The sequence below is a fragment of the Peromyscus leucopus genome, chromosome 1, assembly GCF_004664715.2.
Source record: "Peromyscus leucopus breed LL Stock chromosome 1, UCI_PerLeu_2.1, whole genome shotgun sequence".
In the NCBI taxonomy this organism is placed as follows: Eukaryota; Metazoa; Chordata; class Mammalia; order Rodentia; family Cricetidae; genus Peromyscus; species Peromyscus leucopus.
In genome coordinates, this window is record NC_051063.1 from 94,245,951 (window position 1) to 94,267,478 (window position 21,528).

At 44.3% G+C, this 21,528-nt stretch overlaps 1 protein-coding gene across 1 annotated transcript; it reads left to right on the forward strand.

Annotated features, from left to right (window-relative positions):
• The first annotated feature begins 1,633 nt into the window (after positions 1-1,633).
• Lyve1 (lymphatic vessel endothelial hyaluronan receptor 1) lies at positions 1,634-14,381 on the forward strand. Its single transcript, XM_028875834.2, has 6 exons — positions 1,634-1,864; positions 4,985-5,153; positions 5,259-5,398; positions 10,987-11,337; positions 12,105-12,183; positions 12,673-14,381. The coding sequence occupies exons 1-6, from the start codon at positions 1,780-1,782 to the stop codon at positions 12,857-12,859; spliced, it is 1,011 nt and encodes a 336-aa protein (XP_028731667.1). The 5' UTR covers positions 1,634-1,779; the 3' UTR covers positions 12,860-14,381.
• The last annotated feature ends 7,147 nt before the right edge of the window (positions 14,382-21,528 follow it).

Genomic DNA, 21,528 nt, shown 5'->3' on the forward strand with positions numbered 1-21,528 from the left:
GCTGGAGTCCCATATGTTTATGTAGTACCCAGGGCTTGTACACAAATAAGTAACAAGTTTACATTGGAGCTGTTCAGGGGCAATTTCCCTGGCCTCTTCGAAGCGTTCAGTGTTTGCAGAGAACAGATTTTCATTACTGGTATTTTCTGCACATATATCGAAATTTGTTACCCAGACCTATTATGTAGAGCTAGTGATCCTTGTGATTTCATGTGTTAAATTAAACAGGCAATACTCAGTCTGGAGAGATGGCTAAGCATTTAAAAATAAGTTCTGTTCTTGCAGAAGACCTGACTTCAGTTCCCAGCACCATGTTGGGCAGTTCATACTGCTTATAACTCCAACTCCTTGGGATCTGACACCCTCTTTTGACCTCCCTGGATCCCTGCACTCGTGTGCACATACCCACACATACACATTAGTTTAAAAATAATAAAAATAAATCTTTGAATAGGCAATACCACTCCCATAAAGGAAACTTATTTTGGAGAAAACTCACAAGCCTTTGCTTAAGACATTACTCAAAAGCTCTAACTATAGTTATTGAAGAAAATGAACCACTTGAAAATCCAATTTGGAAATGCCAAGTGCATTCTGACTTACACAGTGTGGATAGCTCTCTTATGGTTCAGATGAAGAAGGTGGAGTCTGTGTTGAATTACACTAGAATGCAGCAGAAGTTACTAAGGAAAATGTGATATAATAACCCGGGCAGTGGTAGTGCATGCCTTTAATTACAGCACTCAGGAGGCAGAGGTAAGTGGATCTCTGAGTTCAAAGTCACCCTGGTCTACAGAGTGAGTTCAAGGACAGCCAAAGCTACACAGAGAGACGTCATCTTGAAAAACCTAAATAAATAAATAATCCCTGTGGTGATAACTATTATACCAATCAAAATAAAAAAGTCTAATTAAAAAATAAATTGTCTGTAATTTGTGTTTTACAAATACGAATTTTAAAAATGATTTATTGATATGTATGCATACTTATGAGTGGGTGTGTGCAATGAGTGAGGAGACCTGCAGAAGTCTGAAGACGGCATCAAATGCCCTGGAGTCGGAATTACAGGTGGTTATGAGCTGCTGCCCAGTGTGGGTTATGGGATCCAAACTCAGATCCTCCGAAAGGTCAGCAAGTGCTCTTGACTGTTGAACCGCGGCTTTGGACCTAAATGAGACTTTTGATGAGTCTGGTCTCTTTGAAAAGGAAGAATCTCCTGGCAATGTTGATATGTCCAATGTATGTAAGAAGTGCCAAAGGAATGAGTGTTTTTTTAATGAGCATTTACTATCATAATAAGCTTCACTATTGTTTCTCTATACATTACAAGGCAATGCAGCTGAGAAAGGAGGGAAACAACTGGTGGTAGAAAGGAAAGAAGCACGATTCACCTTCAGTCTCTCTTAGAGGCAGAGGCAGTCACAGGAGTGTATGAATGAATGGGCTCTACAAACCATCACAATGAAGAGTGTGGGAACTGAGCCCACAGGGGAATATGGGAACTGGGGAAATCTTCAGCAGCTGACACCGTGCTATCTGCCTTCCTCATTTGTGTGCTTTCTGAGTCAGCATTAGCTAAATGTTCCAGAAAGCCATCCACAAAGTACAGCCAGGGCGTTCAAGGGATGTCACTCATTTCCTCTAGTGATTTTGACAAATCAGGAGCTTGAAGGCAGGGAAATCCTCCACATATTTCCAGAACTCTTCATCCAGCCTGGTGACTGAGCATCTGTCTCGCTTACAGCTGTGGCCAGCTGCAGTGCTCTGAGGAGCTGCACGATGCTCAAGCACATTAGCCTGACGCTGCTCCTCGCCTCTACTTGGACCACTAGGCTCCTGGTCCAAGGTGCCATCTCAGTGCAAGGTAGGTGTCTTACCAGGTTTCTAAAGTGAGGATGGAGAAGGTCTTGGGAACTAAGCCCACTCGGCTCTTGACAGTGGACTGTTGGGATTGGGGGAGACTCTTGAGGTCACAGAAGATGCTATGGGTCTTATTGCTCAGCTAGAGATGTTTTCACTATATTGTCAGCATCATCAAAATGACTTACATTTACCTTTACATCACTTGGGATTTTATTTTGGGTTATAGAACATTTTTAATAATGATAGTTTGAAATAAAAAATGAGAAGTCGTTTGTTTTCAAAGGGTTTCATTTAAGAGGCAAGCCAGGGTTGTGACTATTTAAAGCAATCTCTAAGCCCAAGGAAGAATGGGTAACTTATTAAATATCACCCACTTTATACTTCTCTGTAATTGTTTTAATCACAAGGCTATTCTGCCACTAATGGAATACAAGATTTTAATTTGCAGTAAATTTAATATGTAGGAAAACACAGTTTAAATGTTTGCCATCAGCAGCTATGAAGGAGGGGTCTGTGGAGTCTGTGTTTGTAGGACACGTACATGGAAACCTCTTTCTGCATAGTAGGAAAAACACTGAAACCACAAATCACTGCTTCCAGTCCTGGGCAAGGAAGTAACAGGGCTGTTAAGGAGAAACTGTAGTGCTGAAGATGCCCCGAGACAGGAGCAATAGCAAGAGCAGACAGATGTCCAGTGTTGGTGGATATACTGCTGGACTTGACTTTTTTTTCCTTCTTTTTTTTCTGTTTTGATTTTTCAAGACAGGATTTCTCTGTGTAGTTTTTGGTGCCTGTCCTGGATCTCACTCTGTAGACCAGACTGGCTTCGAACTCACAGAGATCCACCTGGCTCTGCCTCCTGAGTGCTGGGATTAAAGATGTGCGCCACCACTGCCTGGCTGGACTTGACTTTTATAAGAGGTTAGAGTTAGATGATTGGTTCCCCACTACCAAATACCAGAATTGTCATGTTCAGATAAACCTGCGTCCTCTTAGAAATCCCATCAGGAGACCATTCACATTTCCCCCTGCAATGCTGCCATTCTGCAAGTTATTTTGGAGTCTTTTTTTTTTTTAAGACAGGGTCTTTTATAGACCAGGCTAACCCCAAATTCACTATGTATCTGAGAATGATCTTGAACTCCTGATCCTTTCTGCCTTCACCTTGTGGATGTTGGGATTACAGGTGAGTAGCACCGTGTCCAGTCTTAGCAATGAGGAGTGAACAAAGGCACTGTGCATGATAGCCAAGCTCTCCCAACTGAGCCACATCCCTAGACCTTAGAAACCATTCTTTGACAATGACTTGACCTATTTGCTTCGTCCTCACTAATGGCAATTTTTCTAAGGAAATTAAACTCTTGGAAAGAGGAGAAAGTTAGCTGGCTACCAGCAGAAGGTCCCTCTGGTCTCTGTGATGATGTGGTGAGTGGGCACAGACAGGATTTCTTAAAGGATTTGTTACTGAGAGATGCAGAATCAAGTATATAGAGTTTCTTTGATTCCTCTCAATAAAACATTTTCTATATGAAAAAAAAAAGGCATTAGCACGGCCAAGGGCTTTGTCTGATGCCATGCAGGTGGTAAATACTAACGCTTGGTGTTGACTCCACCCTAAATGATTCCCAAGAACATATTGTTCCTTGTTAGAATTTCTAAATGAAACTGGAAAACATGAAATTTCTATACTTGATTGCCTCCTGTGGATCCAAGCTTTGCTAGGTACATATTACCTAGTTTAATTCCAAACATCAGGCCTGACAAGGTATAAGTTCACAGACAAAAGCATTGACTTGTCCCCAAGATCCCAATAGCCAATTAACAGCGGGAGAGGCAAGGAGTGCTTTGCACAGGCTTGGGAATTTGAAATGGACTTTCATAGATAAAGCCCAGCAGGTAGGGGTGTGTGTGTGTATGTGTGTGTGTGTGTGTGTGTGTGTGTGTTGTCTGTCTGTCTGTCTATCTGTCTGTGTGACAAGAAAAGTTTATGATGTTTTAAGTAAGTTTACAATTGGGCCATTAGGCTCTCTTCAGGTTCATGAGGTCGTTGGGCCAAAGGTCGCTGGACATTACTTACAAGGCCAAAATGCCTTTCTTATGGACCTTCATAGATAAAGTTCAATAGGAGTAAGGTCCTGGAATATAATACAACATGGTGATTTTATATAGGTCCATAAGTTCCAGTCAAATTGGTCAAAAGAGCTCCCAAATCCACTAGATTTTGAGAAAAAAATATTCTGACAAGTCCTACTGCCTCAGCCTTCCCAGGGAAATCCATCTGTGGTGGATACACTCGAATGCTTAGAAGACTAAATGGCAGTGTTGTTATTTTTAGTTATCTCTTAGTTCCTAATATGGCAGATGCTATGCTAAGTCCTGTTAGAATTTATTCCTGTAACTCCCACTACCCTATGCAGTAGATGATGCTCTCTATATTCCAAACAAGGAAATGAGCTCACAAAGATAAAGGCATAAGGTCTTGGAGCTGCAGAGCAGCGTAGGTGATACCAAGCCCCGCCCTGACTCAAACTCAACTTCCTTTATTTAGTTTCCCTGCCCTGCATGATTTCCTGTCTGCTCCTTCAGGAATTTCTGAGTAAGCCTATCCTCCCGTGGCCAAAAGGACCTGAAACAGAGAACTCACATTCTCTTCCAGCAAGCACATGGCCAGCCCCTGTCAAAACAGGAACGTCCCCAGCCACATTACTTTGGAGTATTGCTAATTATTATTCTGTTAACCAGAACCCTGAATTCTATCTCCACAAAGTCTCAGAGGCTTCCTTTTATAGACTTAAAAAACAATGTTTGCAGCATCTAAATCACCTAGACCTCACCCCAGGAGCTGATTGCTAGCTCAAGCCCTCATGTGATCGGCAGGTTCCTTAGTACAGAGTGCTCTGTGTGCTCTTGATCTGGAGGTTTACCGCCTGGACCAAGCAGAACAAGCACCTCACCCAGCAGGCAGGCCTTGTGGGCTGGTCCTGGCCTGTGTTGTTATTTCTAAGACCAGCACCAGCCTCACAGACCCGGGTCGAGACAATGATTTCTCAGTGAGGAAGGAGAGCCTGAGGGCTGGGAGCAAAGCCAGAAGCCAGCTGAGGACTTTATGATTTCTTTCCAGAGCTTTCCGTTTCTGCATGCAGATACAAGGGGGTCGCCCTTGTGGCCAGAAAGGCAAGCGCACAGATGAATTTCACAGAAGCCGAGGAGGCCTGTAAGGTGCTGGGACTAACCCTGGCCAGCAAGGACCAGCTGGAAGTAGCGCAGAAGTCCGGCTTTGAGACTTGCAGGTAAGGAAAGAGCTTCACTAAAGCCGATGTTTCTGCTCAGCAGTCGGCTTGCTGCCTTCTAACCTCTGTCTATTCAACCCATGTGTATTCTGTATTCTTCTACAGCTATGGGTGGATTGGAGGACGGATCACTGTCATCCCTCGGCTTTTCCCAAACCCCAAGTGTGGGAGGAATGGGAAAGGGGTCCTGATTTGGAAGGTTCCCCTCAGCCAAAAGTTCAGAGCTTATTGTCACAACTCATCTGGTAAGTCAGACCTTCAGCCGCTTCATGTGGCACATCTCTGGGTGTCTCAGGATCTGGGGCCTGTCTGGTACTAGCAACCTGAGCAGCAGCAGAAGCAGTAATAGGTCATCTAAATGTCCCGAGACTAGGCTCAGCGGAGCAATGTGCCCCTCAGAGGAAAATGTTAGAGAGGATACTACGACTGAGTGGTAGCATAAGATCAGGGCATTTCCAGAAGCTCAAGGTTATCACCTCCACTGCCTGGGTTTCCTAAAAGATAAACAGGAAGTGGGAAAGAAACAGATGTCTATATGTATGTGATGCATCCCCTCTGGACAAAGCAATTGCGAGGTTAGCTATCTCAAAGAACCTTGAACTTCCCCCAAGGAAGGCTTATCATCCTGTCTTCAAACAAGGAAATATATCTATGGGGACTTTGGTCCACTTGTCTAATGTTTCTGTGGTAGACATTCCCCATTTCTATGATGAAATAACTGTAGCTGAGAAGTTTATAAAGAAAGGAAGGTTAGCTCATCGTTCTGGAGAGTCAAGGTCATGGCCCAGCAACTACTTGACTATGGAGAGGGTTTCATGTCATCACAAAGTCAGTACTGTGTAGGAGAAAAAGTGAGCACTCATGTGCTGAGATTGGAAGCCAGAGAGGGATTCGGGAGTATAATGCACTCCCAGCTCCAACCAGGGTCCCAGGAGAGCTCATTGATTTCTTCAGTGCCCTCTAGGGACTCCTGCTAGGCTCTGCCCCTTAAAGGTCCCATCACCTCTTAGCATTGCCACACTGGATTCTAACACATAAGCACTGGGGATACACTTGAGCCACATTCAAAGTAGAGTCTCAATGAAAAGGTTCACACTTGGGTTTAACTCTGACACTTCTTTCCACTGTCCCACACAAGTCACATGCTGCACCTGACGTCTTGAAAGTAAGGCCCGATCTCCCTCTTATGAAGGAAGAAGTTGAAACTTAGAGGGTAGGGCTGATTTGCTCATGATTTGCAGTCATCTTGACCATCTTGCCCACAGGCCTTGGTTGCCCTAACCTAATGGCTTTCCTAAGTCATTTCTCAGAACATTTCCTTCAACTAAAACCCAGCTGTTCTCTGTGTCATAAGAAGGCTACTTGACTCATTTCTTTTCACATATACTCATATGTCCGGCTTTCTGAAGGTTAGATAGCAAGTGATCGTGTACACACAGAGAGACATCAATATTAATCATAAGGTCTGAAAGATAAGAAATGCTCACCAACCATCTTCAGCAAAATAGAATCCAGGAATTCCAAACAGTTCTCTGAACTAAAGGGCTTTGACATAAGAAGGGCTCTTGCTCCCCACCTTCACCAATAGTTCAGTGTGTGTGTGTGTGTGTGTGTGTGTGTGTGTGTGTGTGTGTGTAGGTGTGTGTGTGTGTGTGTGTGTGTGTGTGTGTGTGTAGTGTGTGTGTGTGTAGGTGTGTGTGTGTGTGTGTGGTGTGTGTGTGTGTGTGTGTGTGTGTGTGTGTGGGTGTGTGTGTGTGGTGTGTGTGTGTGTGTGTGTGTGTGTGTGTGGGTGGGGGGTTTAGTGGCAGAGTCAAGACTTGCAGTTAATTCTCCTTCTAACATGATGACTTGTCTCCGTCCTTCTCTGTCCCTACTGCCTGTCTTAGCTAGAAACCGAGTGATTTGTGTGCCGGCTTATCTATTCCCGGGAGCTGGCCACTATTCCCAGGAGCTGCCACTATTCCCGGGAGCTGGCCACTATTCCCGGGAGCTGGCCACCAACTGCCTCTATTCCCAGGAGCTGGCCACTATTCCCGGGAGCTGGCCATATTCCCGGGAGCTGGCCACTATTCCCGGGAGCTGGCCTCTATTCGGAGTTGGTCTCTATTCCCGGGAGCTGGCCCTGTCTCCTAGCTGCCTTGTTCCCCCACCTGCTGGCAGCACAGTGCTATGGTACTCATCCTTCCCACCAAACAGAAGAGAGGAAGGGGACTCAGACAGTCTGTTTCCTCCTGCTTTCCTGTACGTTGTATTCTCAAGCCCTGTTGTTTCCTACACCGTGAACAGTTAAGAGGCTTCAATTCCTGCTGTAGGTGGTGTTGTGTACTTGAGATCACATCACAGTAAACAGCGCCAAATGTCAGTAGTTCCCATTACCAATTGCTCTAACTGATTATTTGATTAAGACAGTGACTAACAGACTGAAAATGAAATGAGAAGGTAAGTTTTCTCCTTTGTAGTTAGTAGGTAATTCAGCATATGATATGTACTATACAAATATTCTCACTCCAAACTATCATTGTGGTCCTTGCTGAAAATGGTTATTATATAGGGGACTGCAGAGTGACCAGTGACCTCTCTCGACACACAGCTCTGTGAATGGCTTTTTCCACTTACAGCCTGGACATTAGTCTGGATTGGCTCATAGAGACGTTTCTAATGTTTAATAGCTGTGTTTTTAATGTACTCCAGTGGCTGTCTGTATACTAATTTATTCAGCCCATCTTCTATTGGTGGACTTCTGTGCTGTCCCTAATCTTTCTAAGTTTAAGGAACCAGGCATTTCTAGATTCTCCTATTTCTGTGCAGTTTGCAAGAACCCTCCTTCTCCGCTCCTGGATGTCCTCCCTCTCCCTGCACCTGGCCCCTTCCCCACCTCATCCATTTGGTAACTGTTACTCTTCTGTTTGCCCTACAGCCTTGGGTGACTTTCCAAATAATTTAGTATGTAGCATGTGATTTCTTTTGCATATAAAAATAGATGCATATGAAAACTCTTGAATATGGCTAAAAAGGGTTGTAGACCCCAGTAGAAAATGGCCTGTCCTGCAGAGTAAACGCCAAGCCTTTTAACAGGGTGACTAGCAATCTTGATATCCCGGCTGGATCTGTCTTTCCAGCCTGGCCTCCTGCTTGCAGGATTTCTTCACCAGTGACCTCTCACCATTCTCTGGAGCCACGCTATGCTCCTTGTCATTCTCCTGACCTGACTCTACCTTCCCACGTCTCCATTCTCAGATCACACACATCCTGCTGGCCAGGATCTCCTGTCCTCGCCCTACAGATGAGCTCTGCTCTATTTCAGCCACACTGGCCGTCTTGTTCATTGAATGGGCTCAGCACAGTCGAGTTCTCGCTCTTGTACTTTTTGTTTTCTTCCGGCGTCTGCCCTAGATCTCTAGTGACCGGTCCTTTTAACCACTGGGTCTCAGGTTAAGTACGGCCTCCCCAGGAGACGTCCCCTCATCACCCTAGCCAAGTAGCCATCCTTCATCTCTGCCCTTACCAGTCTAAACGACACCACGTTTAAGTTTCTTTTCGCTGTTTATAATCTTCTGAAATTCGTGGCTTGCTTATCTTTTGTTATCTGTACTCTTCCAATGGATTAGAAGCTCCTTGAGAACAGGGACTTTGTCAGTGGCATCTAGAGCACTGCCTGGCACAGAGATGGTGCCCCGTAAGCATCTGTTGAACGAACACCATCAGTCCTCCACACTCCACCCAAGTTCCTCCGACCAGAGGCAGGAACTGGACTTCATGAGTCTGTGTGTTTTAGAACGCAACAGTCTATTGAGCCCTCTGGGTTTTCTACCCTTGCTTTAAAAAAAATGCTCATTTTCTGAGGGAAGAGCCTAGCAAAGACTAAAGAATGGGAAACATGAGGCAACAGAGTCTACAATGATGTTTATTTGAACAGGGCTGTTTTCTAATTACCATGAATAGGATAAAACATTGACTTGATGCATGTGGAGTTGAACATTTATCAGCAGTATTCATGACCTTGACTAGTGACCCATTTAATTTTCAAAAGCAAATCAACTTATTGAAGGAATTTCTTGCACAGCTGTAATTCTGGCCAGTGGCATCCAGTGCTATAAATAACCAGGGGTTTAAAATAGATGTAAATTTGTGGTGTAAGACATTATGTAGCTCTGCCATTTCCTAACTGTGATTGATGTCCATGAACTTCAGCACCTTCCTGTGTAAATGAAGATTTGATAAGTGCTACACAAGATAGCTAAACATCTGGTACCATCGCTGACCCGGAACTAGAAGACAGACAGATGTGTTTCCTCTAAACTCCATCCAACAGATTGGAAAGCACTACTCTCTCCTCTCCACTCCCCTGCCCCAGCACTGAGAGGCTTTATTTTAGATCTTATTCTAAAGTGATATCTTATGTCTCCCCCATGCTGCCCCCCTCAGTTACTCCTTCCTCGATTTGGTTTCTTTCCTTTCCTCATTTCTTCTTTATCAGGTGTTCACTGAACATGTACTGTACACCAGGCACAATAATCCAATCAAACAAGTGTCCTGCCGCCAGACAGCTCACAGTCCATCCAGAGGGGGGCAAAGTGATGAGAATTGGGACAAGATCAGGCAAGGGCAAGAGTATGTGTCTAGACACCTGGTCTAGAGAAGTCTGAAGCCTAGGGGAGAACTGACTAGCAAAGAGCAGACAGAAGTTTGGCTTTTTTCTTTATTAAGAAACTTATTTTACATACCAATCACAGATCCCCCTCTCTTCCCTCCTCCCACCGCCCCCCAGCCTTTCTGCCCCTCAAACCACCCCATCCCCTCCAAAAAAGTAAGGCTTCCCATTGGGAGTCAGCAAAGCCTGGTACATTCAGTTGAGGCATGACCAACCCCCCCACACACACACCAGCATCAAGGCTGTGCAAAGTGTCCCACCATAGGTAATGGTCTCCAAAAAGCCAGCTCATGCACCAGGGACAGATCCTGATCCCGCTGCCAGGGGTCCCTCCAAGCTACACAACTGTCTCGCTTATGCAGAGGGCCTAGCTCAGTCCCGTGGAGGCTCCACAGCTGTTGGTCAAAATTTCATGAGTTCCCACTAGTTTGGTTCATTGTCTCTGTAGATTTCCCCATCATGATCTTGACCCTTGCTCATAGAATCCCTCTTCCCTCTCTTTGACTGGACTCCTGGAGCTCAGCCTGGTGCTTGGCTGTGGATCTCTGTATCTGCTTCCATTAGTTACTGGATGAAAGCTATATGATGACCAATCTGATTACAGGGGTAGGCCAGCTCAGGCACTCTCTCCAACTATTGCTAGTAGTCTAAACTGGGGTCATCCTTGTGGATTCCTGGGAACTTCCCTAGCACCAGGCTTCTCCCTATCCCCATGGTGTCTCCCTCTATCAAGATATCTCTTTCATTGCTCTCCCACTCTGGTCGTGTGTCGTTGTCTCCCTACCTCCCCACCCCCACCCCCACTGTCCACCCACCCCCCCCCCCGCAGTCAACCACCCGTTCCCTTATTTCTGAGGTTATAGCTCAATGGTAGAGCATTTGACTACAGAGAGATGTTTTAAAGGTAGAAAAGGAATCACTGAAAAAAGCCAGGGTGATTAAGAAGTTGTAGTAAAAACTGAGGGCTAGTGGGATGGCAGGACCATTGAGAGAGAGCTCAAACTTTTGAGTCTCTTAGCCTCTTGATGTCAGCTTGGCTGAGTCACCGAAGACCGATCAGACAACTGCAGGGTGCTAAGGAAAGAAATTGAGATTAGATTTGAATCTGGGGAGACCTGAGTTCTGACTGCAGTGAGAGGCCCTGGTGGGGTCTGCCATGCTTACTTCTCCTTCTCCCAACAGACATCTGGGCTAACTCGTGCATTCCAGAAATCATCACCACATTCGATCCCATGTTTGACACTCAAACACCCACAATGGAGTTCCCTGTCAGCAGCAGCGCCTACTCGGCTTCATCCCCGGACTTCATGACTCACACTCCGGCTACCACCCGGGCTCCGGCTATCACCCGGGCTCCGGCTACCTCCCGGGCTCCGGCTACCACCCGGGCTCCACCTTCCACCATCATGGTACGGAAGACGAAGGTGGTCTGTAACACGGAAGTTTATACGGAACCTAACACCGTAGTTGCGACAACCGAACAATCTGTTGAAAGTGGAAAAGCATTCAAGAATGAAGCAGCTGGGTTTGGAGGTGAATGTCTTCTGGGTCTATTGGACGTGGGCAACTGTGTGTGGCAGACAAATGCACATCACCCAGCTCATCCCCAGACCAGGCACTCAGCACCTACCAGGCACAAATAAAAGCTTAACACAAGCTCCGCTTCAATAGACTCGGAATTAGCTTCTTAAAGAGCCGCAAGGGTCAGGTCACACATCATGAGCATAAGAGAGCTTCACTGCTTTTCACGAGTGAATTATTATCCTTTACTATAGACACAAAAATATATACCTGCATGGCCTATGACTTTAATCCAAATGCCTGTTTCTTACATGGACCGTGAGACTAGTCTCAAGGCTCCAAGAAACAAATTCTACTTTGCACATTGCAATGATAAAGGAAAAGTACAGAACTCCCTGAACTGTAAATAGAGGCCTGGTAAGGTAACTGGATGGGTGAAGGCACCTGCTGCCAAAGCCCAATGATATAAGTTCAATCCCTGGGACCCACATCATGAAAGGAGAGAACTGACTCCCACAAGTTGTCCTCTGACCTGCACATGCGAACGGTGTCATGTTAGAACCCACACCCACCTGCCTACCTACACACACACACACACACACACACACACACACACACACACACTATAAAAATAAAATTATATGTATATGATTAAAAATAGTCACAGAGAAGGGTCTTCTGCACCATGTCTCATCCGCATTGCATGTAAAAACTAATCTTTACACGTACAGACAACACAATGTGCAAGCAAAAGACCAACAAGTCTGTCTCGCCTGCAGGTGTCCCCACAGCCCTGCTGGTGCTGGCCCTCCTCTTCTTTGGTGCTGCAGCTGCACTGGCTGTTTGCTACGTGAAAAGGTGAGGCTCTTGGCACATCTCTGATCTTGTCACTTTTGCTGTCACGTTTGTTGTGCACCTAGCTTGTGTTCTTTCATGGTTGCTACTGGCACTTGGTCAAAATGGAGATGGCACCCCTCTTAGACCTCCCTGCTCCCTGACCTCAGCACAAGTGTGTCATCTAGATAGACAGTAGCTATCGGTCAGTGGGCACCACACTCAAGAAATAAAAAAGGAGAGGTCGTTAGAGGAAAATTTAGGCTGTATTTGAGTTGGGGGGAGGGTGTCTTTGTTTTGGATGAAGGTGCTGTGAAGACATCCAGAGTTGATCCTATCGGTACTATCCAATAGGAATGAGTCCACTAGAAATGGGGGAGTGATATATTTAAGTATACCTATATTAACATCAAAATAGAGGTGCCCAGGCAACTGAGCCAGCCTGTCCTGTGGTAGACAAAGTGCTATTCGCTGTGCTGTGCGTCTCATTGTGATATATGTGTACACCTACAGGTATGTGAAGGCCTTCCCTTTCACAAACAAGAATCAACAGAAGGAAATGATTGAAACCAAGGTTGTGAAGGAGGAGAAAGCCGATGACATCAACTCTAATGAAGAATCCAAGAAAACTGATAAAAACCCAGAGGAGCCCAAGAGTCCACCCAAAACTACGGTGCGATGCTTAGAAGCTGAAGTTTAGATGAGAGAGAGCTGGGAAGGTCCAGCTAGGGCAAGTTTCATGCCAGGGAACCAAAGAAGCCAGCCACTAATGGTTCCTAATTAAAAAAAGACTACGGAGTCCTTCAAACGGAGGCCTCTCCTTACTGCAATCTTCTCCGGACTCTGCCCTCCCTACCTCCAACCCTGCCACAGCCTCCCTAGCCTGTCTGTCTCTCGGCAGTCCAGAGAGTGGAGGAGGCTTTCAAACACTGGACCCTAACACAGCTCCTCTGCTTACAGTCATATACAAGCCTCCAAGCTGCCTGACACCAGGGCCAGAGTCCCTGAGACGTGGCCAGCCCCATAGTCCAAAATCTTCCTACAGGGAAACACGCCACCTTGCCAGGTGCTCTGGAACCAGGCACAAGTGAAATAAAGAGAGCAACAGGAGGTCATGGAGAACCTGGTGACTTGAGACCTAATCTCTGGGAAGCCAAAATAAACAGAGCACTAGAAGGGATCCAGGTACTGATAGCAGCCTTGTTGGCAGACTGTAAATACAGGCTGGGGCCGGGGAGCCACTCCGGAAACAGACACGAATCACGTTTTAGAACATAGACACACTTTCTCTTCTCTCTACTGTTGCTGCTGTTCCCTATAGACAAATACACTTTTCTATGAAACCAAAAAAAGAGGGCACAGGGGATTGTCTCTGTGGCAGAGCATTTACCTGGCACAAAGCTCTTAGTCCAATCCCCCAGAACCTGCCCACCCCCACATACACACAATGAAACAAACAAAAACGTACATTTCCATTTTTACCTGTTACAGAACCCATTATGAGAAAACAACTATGTTTAAAGATAATAAAGTAAAAAAGAAAAATGTCAGATAATCTACCACAGGCTGAGAATTCTTTATCTGACTGAAATGCTTGGAACCAACAGTGTTATGAATTTCAGATTATGTTTGAAGTCTGGAATACTTGCATCTACATAATGATATATTAGAGGGACTCAGTCTAAATATGAAATTTATTTATGTTTCATGTATACATGTACACATAGCCTTGTGGTAATTTCATACAATATTTTAAAAATAACTTTGCACATGAGATAAAGTTTCATGGTGTGGCATTTTCCCCTGGGGGCATCATGTTGACTCTCAAACAGTTTCATATTTGGTAAAAGTTTGATTTTTCAGATTTTTGGACTAAAGATGTCAGGTGCTAGGTAAGGTATGACATTCTGTAATTGAATAGTGTTCATCATATAGTTGTGTATAGTGGAGTGTTGTCTGAAACTAATATTTTTCCAGTTTTGATATCCTTAGCTTATCTACTTCTAAACTAATATTTTGTTGCTGAGACTAATCCATTCATTTTTCTCTAATACAGCAACTACTACAACCTTAATTTATTATTAACATATTTGAAAGTATATTCTTACCTCTACATAACAACACATATCTTTGTGTGCCTTTAACAAATGTATTACCAGCTCTCATTTTCTCAGTAAGAAGAACCTGAGAGGTGAAGAAATAAATACTGCTTTGCTGTGGGATGTCTTTCTGTACGCTGTGAATATGTGTTACTCTGGTTGGTTGGTAAATAAAGCTGCCTTGGCCTATGGCAGGGCAGGATGGAGCCAAGCAGGAAAATGCAAGAGAGATAGTGAGAGGAGAAGGAAGGGAGGGGTGAGGCACCAAACTGCCGTTCAAGGAGCAACATGTGATGGGACACAGGTAAAGCCATCGAACATGTGGCGATACATAGATTAATAGAAACGGTTTAATTCAAGATGAAAGAGCTAGCTAGCAAGAAGCCTGCCATAGGCCATACAGTTGATAGTTAATATAAACCTCTGAGTGATTATTTTGTAAGTGGCTATGGGACCTCAGGGCCAGGCAGGACACAGGAAAACTTCCAGCTACACTGCTTGTGCAAAAGGACTTCATCATAATCTATACTTAACAAAAGTAAAACAGATGCAGAAGTATTATATACATCACCCTCAGGGCTGTCTCTACTGCAAGTGGTCTCATTGAAGTTGGTCAGTGTCATGATTTTAACATGAAATACCTCTCGTGGGCTTGTGTGGTTGAACATTTGGTCCCCCCCCCCAACTTCTGCCCTTCTGGGAGGTTGTGGAGCTTTGGGAACTAGGCTTTACCTAGAGGAAATGGGTTTAGAGTGGGCTTTAAGGCTTATAGCCCAGCCGTACTTCCTGCCCTTTCTTTGCTTCCGGGTCCATAGTGACATGAGCCAGAAGCCTGATGCTGCTGCAGTCACGGATTCTGGTTGCTCCCAGCACCAAGCCTGCTCGCTGTGATGAGCTTATTCCTTCAGACTGAACTAGGACAAATCTTCTCTCTCTTCTCAGGCATTTAGTCACAACTGTGAGAAAAGGATTACACAGACAAGTTCATACATGGTAGTTCTTTACTTGGGACTCAGGTCCTACATCCCAGTCTGTTTCAGAGTTCCCATGAGAGGCAGTGAGGGAAGAGCCAGAGAACAAGAGCCAGAGCGAAAGCAGTCATAATCTTTTAGACTTGATCTTGGAAGTGGCAACCCCTTACTCAGAAATAAGTCTCTATGTCCAGTTCATGCTTAGAAAGAGAGGCTTGTACAAGTGCGTTCACGCCAGGAAGCAGAGAGCTTGGGGAGCCATTTAGAAGACTGTCTCCTTTCACAGTAATGAATCCTTCTTGCTCCTTGTGCAGCTTGCTCCCGCTGCCATGTGAGCACATGCCACCTTGCATTATTGTAATTATACACATTATCTCTCCTTTCATTCTTAATGTTTGTGCAGATACATAGAGGTACCACATACAACAAAGGCTCTCACAGGGCTGGAGAGATGGCTCAGTGTTAAGAGCATTGGCTGCTCTTGAAGAAGACCTAAGTTCTGTTACCAGAACCAATGCGGCAGCTCACAATCATCAGTATTCCAGTTCCAGGGGATCCAACGCTGTCTTTTGATCTGTGAGCACCAGGCATGAATGTGGTGGTTTATAGACATACATGCAGACAGAACATTCATACCCATTAATAAAAATAAGTAAATTGTTTTTAAAAAGCAAAGTAGCTCTCAGTACATGCGGAATGAGTGAATGCACATAAGCTTTGAAGTTAGTTATCTGTATTAAGTGCTAAGACTATTTTCTATACAGCCAACTGTTCCTTCCCACCTAAGTTTTGTCTTGATGGCTTTTTCTTGATGCAGAATGCAGGTATGAACTAACCAAAGGATAAATGAAGACTATCAAACATGACCTTTTCTCTCTGAGTTGAAATTGACTCACCTCTGCCATCAAGAACATAATAAATATGGGGAAATTTTTTCAGGTTTGTTGTTATTGTTTTTGTTTGTTTGTTTGTATTTAGATGTATGGAACTGGTAAGCATTAGAAACAATGTCAGAGACAAGAGACAAACTTGATCCTAACTTGAATGCCAAGAATCTTGCACTGTGTTGTTAGGGTTTTTTTTTTTTTTTTTTTTTTTTGGCTCTTTTTGGGGGCCTGCCACTCAGCTCCCAAATAAATCACAGATGGAGACTTATTCTTAATTATGAATGCCTGCCTTAACTTGGCTTGTTTCTTGACAGTTTTTCTTATCTTAAATTATCCCATCTACCTTTTGCCTCTGGGTTTTTCCCATTCTCTTACTTCTATAAATCTTACTCTTACTCTGTGACTTGTACAAGATGGGTGGCTGACCCCTGGAGTCCTCTTCCTTCTCTTGTTCCTTCTTCTCCTTTGCTTCTGATTTCTCCTTCTATTTATCCTCTCTGCCTGCCAGTCCCACCTGGTTCTCTCTCCTGTCTCATTATTGGTTGTTCAGCTCTTTATTAGACCATCACGTATTTTAGACAGGCACAGTAACACAGCTTCATAGAGTTAAACAAAGGCAACATAAACAAAAGTAAAACACTTTAAAATAATATTCCCCAACAGCCCTGCATGGGAAACCCCAATGCAGGGATACTCAAACACAAAGATGCTCACTCAGAATGACAAGAATTCAGTGGTTAAGCTGAGGTTTGCATCTGTGTGGAGAAAGAGTCTTGTAGGGTCAATCAGAACTTAGAAATGAGGTCTGTCTTAGTTAGGATTTCTATTGCTGTGAAGAGACACCATGACCATAGCAACTCTTATAAAGGAAACATTTAATTGGGGTGACTTGCTTACAGTTTCATTATCATCATGATGGGGAGCATGGCAGTATGCAGGCAGACTTGGAACTGCAGGAGTAGCTGAGAGTCCTACATCTTACAGGCAACAGGAAATCAACTGAGGCACTGGGTGGTATCCTGAACATAGGAAATCTTGAAGCCCACCCCCACAGTAACACACTTCCTACAACAAAGCCACTCCCACTCCAACAAGGCCACACCTCCTAATAGTGCCACTCTCTATGAGCTTATGGGGACCCAATTACATTCAAACTACCACAAGGTCTGGTAAATGGGTCTGTAGCTCCAATTATATATTTCTCATTATGAATCCTACTTAAGTCCCCAGCTGTGTGCACAAAATAGCTTCTACAGAGACCCCTGCACTGGGGGTAACTGTCTGATTTAACACAGCATGGCAGGGGAAAGAGGTAATTATTCATGTTGTGATGGATAGACTTCTTTTGTTCTCCTCTCCCAAAACTATGGTTTGAGAGGCACTGCTGTGACCTTCATTCCCTGGATCTGTTAAAGCAGAAGCATAAGCCTTCTGATTTACCTAAGATCAGAAAGGCATTCCTAGGGCAATGTGACAACCCTCCAGGTTTATCTACACGCATATTACTCAACGTGCTCACAAGCCAGTGTGGTTACCACCCACACGGTACCGAGTTTTCCCCACTGCCCTTGGCCTAATTCTACTCTGCTCACAGCTACTGTACCCTCCGTAGAGCACACCAACCACCTCTGCTGGCTTTTCCCCTTCCCAACAAGCACTGCGACCATTTCCTCTAGGTGCCACCCCAGGTCTACTGTCTGCCCTAAGCAGAGCTTCTCTATCTTCCTGTCACTGCCACACCCACGCAGCCCACTGACCTTGCCGGCCTCCATGCTGCTTCCCTGGCACTATCCTAGATAGCACAGTGCTCCCTCTCAGGTGACACCTTTCTCCTAGAGATTGGTGTCTACTTCTCCAACCACCACAGAGTCCTCCAGGCACTGCCATCTCTTCAGCTGTTACTGCTGACCTCAGCACTGATATTTGGATCCTGAAGCCACCTTGATGTGAAAATTGTTGACATCTGGTACCATTGCTACAGTTCATTCACGCCTACAGAAGGTCTTCTCTGTAAATGTGGATGTAGATGATGGGATTGCCAAAGAAATACAAGATTTAGCAACACATAAAATTAGAGCTGAGGATGTATGAGCTCCCAAAGTGTCTAAAAATAAAATCAGAGAGCTAAGGGCAGAGCGTGTGCAGAAACAGCAAAAGAAAGGATGGAGAGAGATGAAGAAGCCCCAGAGTGTAGCATCTTGGGAGATAAAAAGATTTGATTTTCTTTCTTTCTTTTCTGCTTCTTCTTTTTTTTTTTTATATTGGAAACAGGGTTTTTCTGTGTAGCTCTGGGCCCTGTAACTTGCTCTGTAGATCAGGCTGGCTTTGGACTTGGGGATCCTCCTGCCTCTGCCTCCCAAGTGCTAGGATTAAAGGCATGTGCCACCACTGCCCAGCCAGAGATTTGATCCTAACTGTGACTAACTAGTTCCTCTCTAGTCTACACCGAGAACTGAAGGCAGTACCATGCTGTGAGGGAGAGCACTCGAGTGGCAGCTTGAGAACTCTGGAGTCTAACCCCATTTCCATCTACTTGCTCTGTAGTTCTTGGGTGAATCACTTCCTACCTCTGGATCTACGTTTCCTCATCTGTAAAGAATGTTCTCAGCCCTGTCAACCTTGCAATTTCATCAACTCCATTCAGGAAGTTGGTAATGTTTACCATCCACGGCCACTCACAGTCTTCCTTCAGTATTCCCACAGTCCTGCCACAGATGTTTAATGACCTTACAGACTGGGAGGAGGCCTCGGACATACCTTCCTAGAACAAAAATATACATTTCAAAAGGCAAATGCTTCTGAGCGTCACCACAGGACTGTATTTACTGAGACTGTGTTCAGTCCTCACGCTATCACTGACTGGAAAATTCCTAAACTGTGGAGTTCTGAATACTCATGACAAATTACAGCATTTATCAAAAGAAAGAAAGGAAAAAAGAAAGAAAGAAAGAAAGAAAGAAAGAAAGAAAGAAAGAAAGAAAAGAAAGAAAGAAAGAAGGAAGGAAGGAAGGAAGGAAGGAAGGAAGGAAGGAAGGAAGGAAGGAAAAAAGAAAGTCCTTTTTCTTATAAGAAGATGAACTTGGAGACATCTTCTTCTGTAACTTACTATATATATGTATGATTCCCTATAAACATTTTGACACTTTAGTTATACATTTAAGGAAAAGGTTCCCTTGTCCTGCTATAGAATAACTTTATGACAGATGGGGGTTAATGCCTTATACTTTGTCGTGATTTGGATAAGAATGGCCCCCCATAGGCTCCTATATTTGAATGCTTAGTCATCAGGGAATGGCACTATTTGAAAGGACTAGAAGGATTAGAAGGTGTGGTTTTGTTAGAGAAAGTGTGTCACTGGGGGTGAGCTTTGAGGTGAGCTTCAAAAGCCCATGCCAACCCAGTGGCTCTCTCTCTCTCAGACTACAGGTCAGGATGTAACTATCAGCTATTTCTCTGGCGTCATGTATGCCTGTTGTGGGAATTAGATCTGTTTAGCCAATGGTACTGAGGTGACTAGCGTTATGGGGCGTGGTCTTCTCTGAGTACATGACCCGATAAGAACTGAGGAGGAGGATCACACACTGTCTCTGGGATGTGGAGGTTTTCCTGATGCCACATTTTGATGAGCTGGACAGAGCTTTCCCCATCCTTCCCTGGTGGAAAAGGAGGCAGCAGGGCCGCTTCATTCTGTATTTGTGTGTTATTCCCATTGCATCCCTTAATAAACAATTGACTAGACTTCTTTGGGTTCTCACCATGCTCCCTGCCATGATGGAAATGGACCAAGCCTCTGAAATGATAAGCAAGTCCCCAGTTAAACACTTTTTTCATAAGAGTTGTACAAGGTCATGGTCTCTTAATAGTAATAGAACAGTGACTAACATATGTTTAGGGTAAGTAACACTTATTAATAAGATAGTGATCTTATTTTGTTTTATATTCTAGTTAATTCATCATACATTTGCAAAGTTAAGAAAGTTGTTATGCTATGCAGCAACTGTCTAGACTTGTCATTAATGATATTAATTTAATTATCACTTTATATTATCTTGGTCCTGTAATCTCTCTTTTATTCCAATCTTCGTTGTGCTCACTATAAAGGGAGTACTGGCCCTACTTTCTAAAATTGTAGACAATTTATATAGAGTGATTTTTCTGACTTCCAAGCTCAGATTAAGCAGAACTATAGGACATTTAAAATAAACTAGCTACATCTTTTCCCATAACTTCACTGAAGTGTAGCTGGCTGACCATAAACTACATATGAGTATGGTGTACAATTTGAGAAGTTTTCATATTACATTTATGTCTGTGAAATCATCAGCTAAGACAATGAACACAGCCAGCACTCTAAAATGTTTCTTCCTACCCTCCTGAAGGTTTTAGGGGGCGGTGCTTGAGTATGAGCCAAGACTCCATGTGTAGCAGGCAAGTGTCCTTCCGTCGCATTAGCCATCTCTAGCTCCCACTCTGTCACTGTAGAGTTTCCCACCTGACACCATTCTCTAAGCAACCACTGACCTGATTTTTGTCACTAAAGATTCCTTAGAGAGGAGGGAGCCTTTTCTGGATTTTTTGAAAGGCCTATCTTCTTTCAGTCTGAGTATTTCAGGTTCAACCACATTGTTGAGTGTGTCAATGTACTCTTTATTATTGCTGAGTAGTATTCCATTGTGGGGCTTTATGAATTTATGAAAACAAACTGTTTTCCATTTACCTGTTGACAGGTGTCTTAGCCAGTGTCCTATTGCTGTGAAGAGACACCATGACCCCACGGCAACTCTTATAAAGGAAAACAGTTAATTGGGGCTGGCTTACAAGTCAGAGGTTTAGTCCATTCTTGTTATGGCAGGAAGAAGCATGGTGGCATGTAGGCAGCCTGGTGCTGCAGAGTAGCTGAGAGTTCTGCATCTGGATTGGCAGGCAGCGGCAAGAGAGAGAGACACTGGGAGAGCATCTGGAACCTCAAAGCCCACCCCAGTGACACACTTCCTCCAACTAGTCCACATCTACTCCGACAAGGCCACACCTCCTAACAGTGCCACTCCTGGTGGGCCAAAGGGAGCCATTTTCATTTACCACAACAGGCATCTGGTTGTTTCCAATTTGGGTCTATCACAAATAACTACAATTTTTGTGTACCAGTCTTTGTGTGGATATATACTAAAAGTGGGACGGCGGGCCTGTGTGATTGGAGTGTGTGTGTGCTTAGCTTTTAAAGAAATGGCCACAATTCTTTCCACAATCATGTTACATACATGCAACAGGCAACCTAGAATAATTCCAGTTGTTTGGCCTTCTTACCAACATTTAATACAGTCCTTTCAATTTTAGCTACTCTTGTGGCATTGCATTGATACTTCATTTATTTACCGTCCATAATCTAGAAGGTTCGTCCAGTCTTTGACCTTT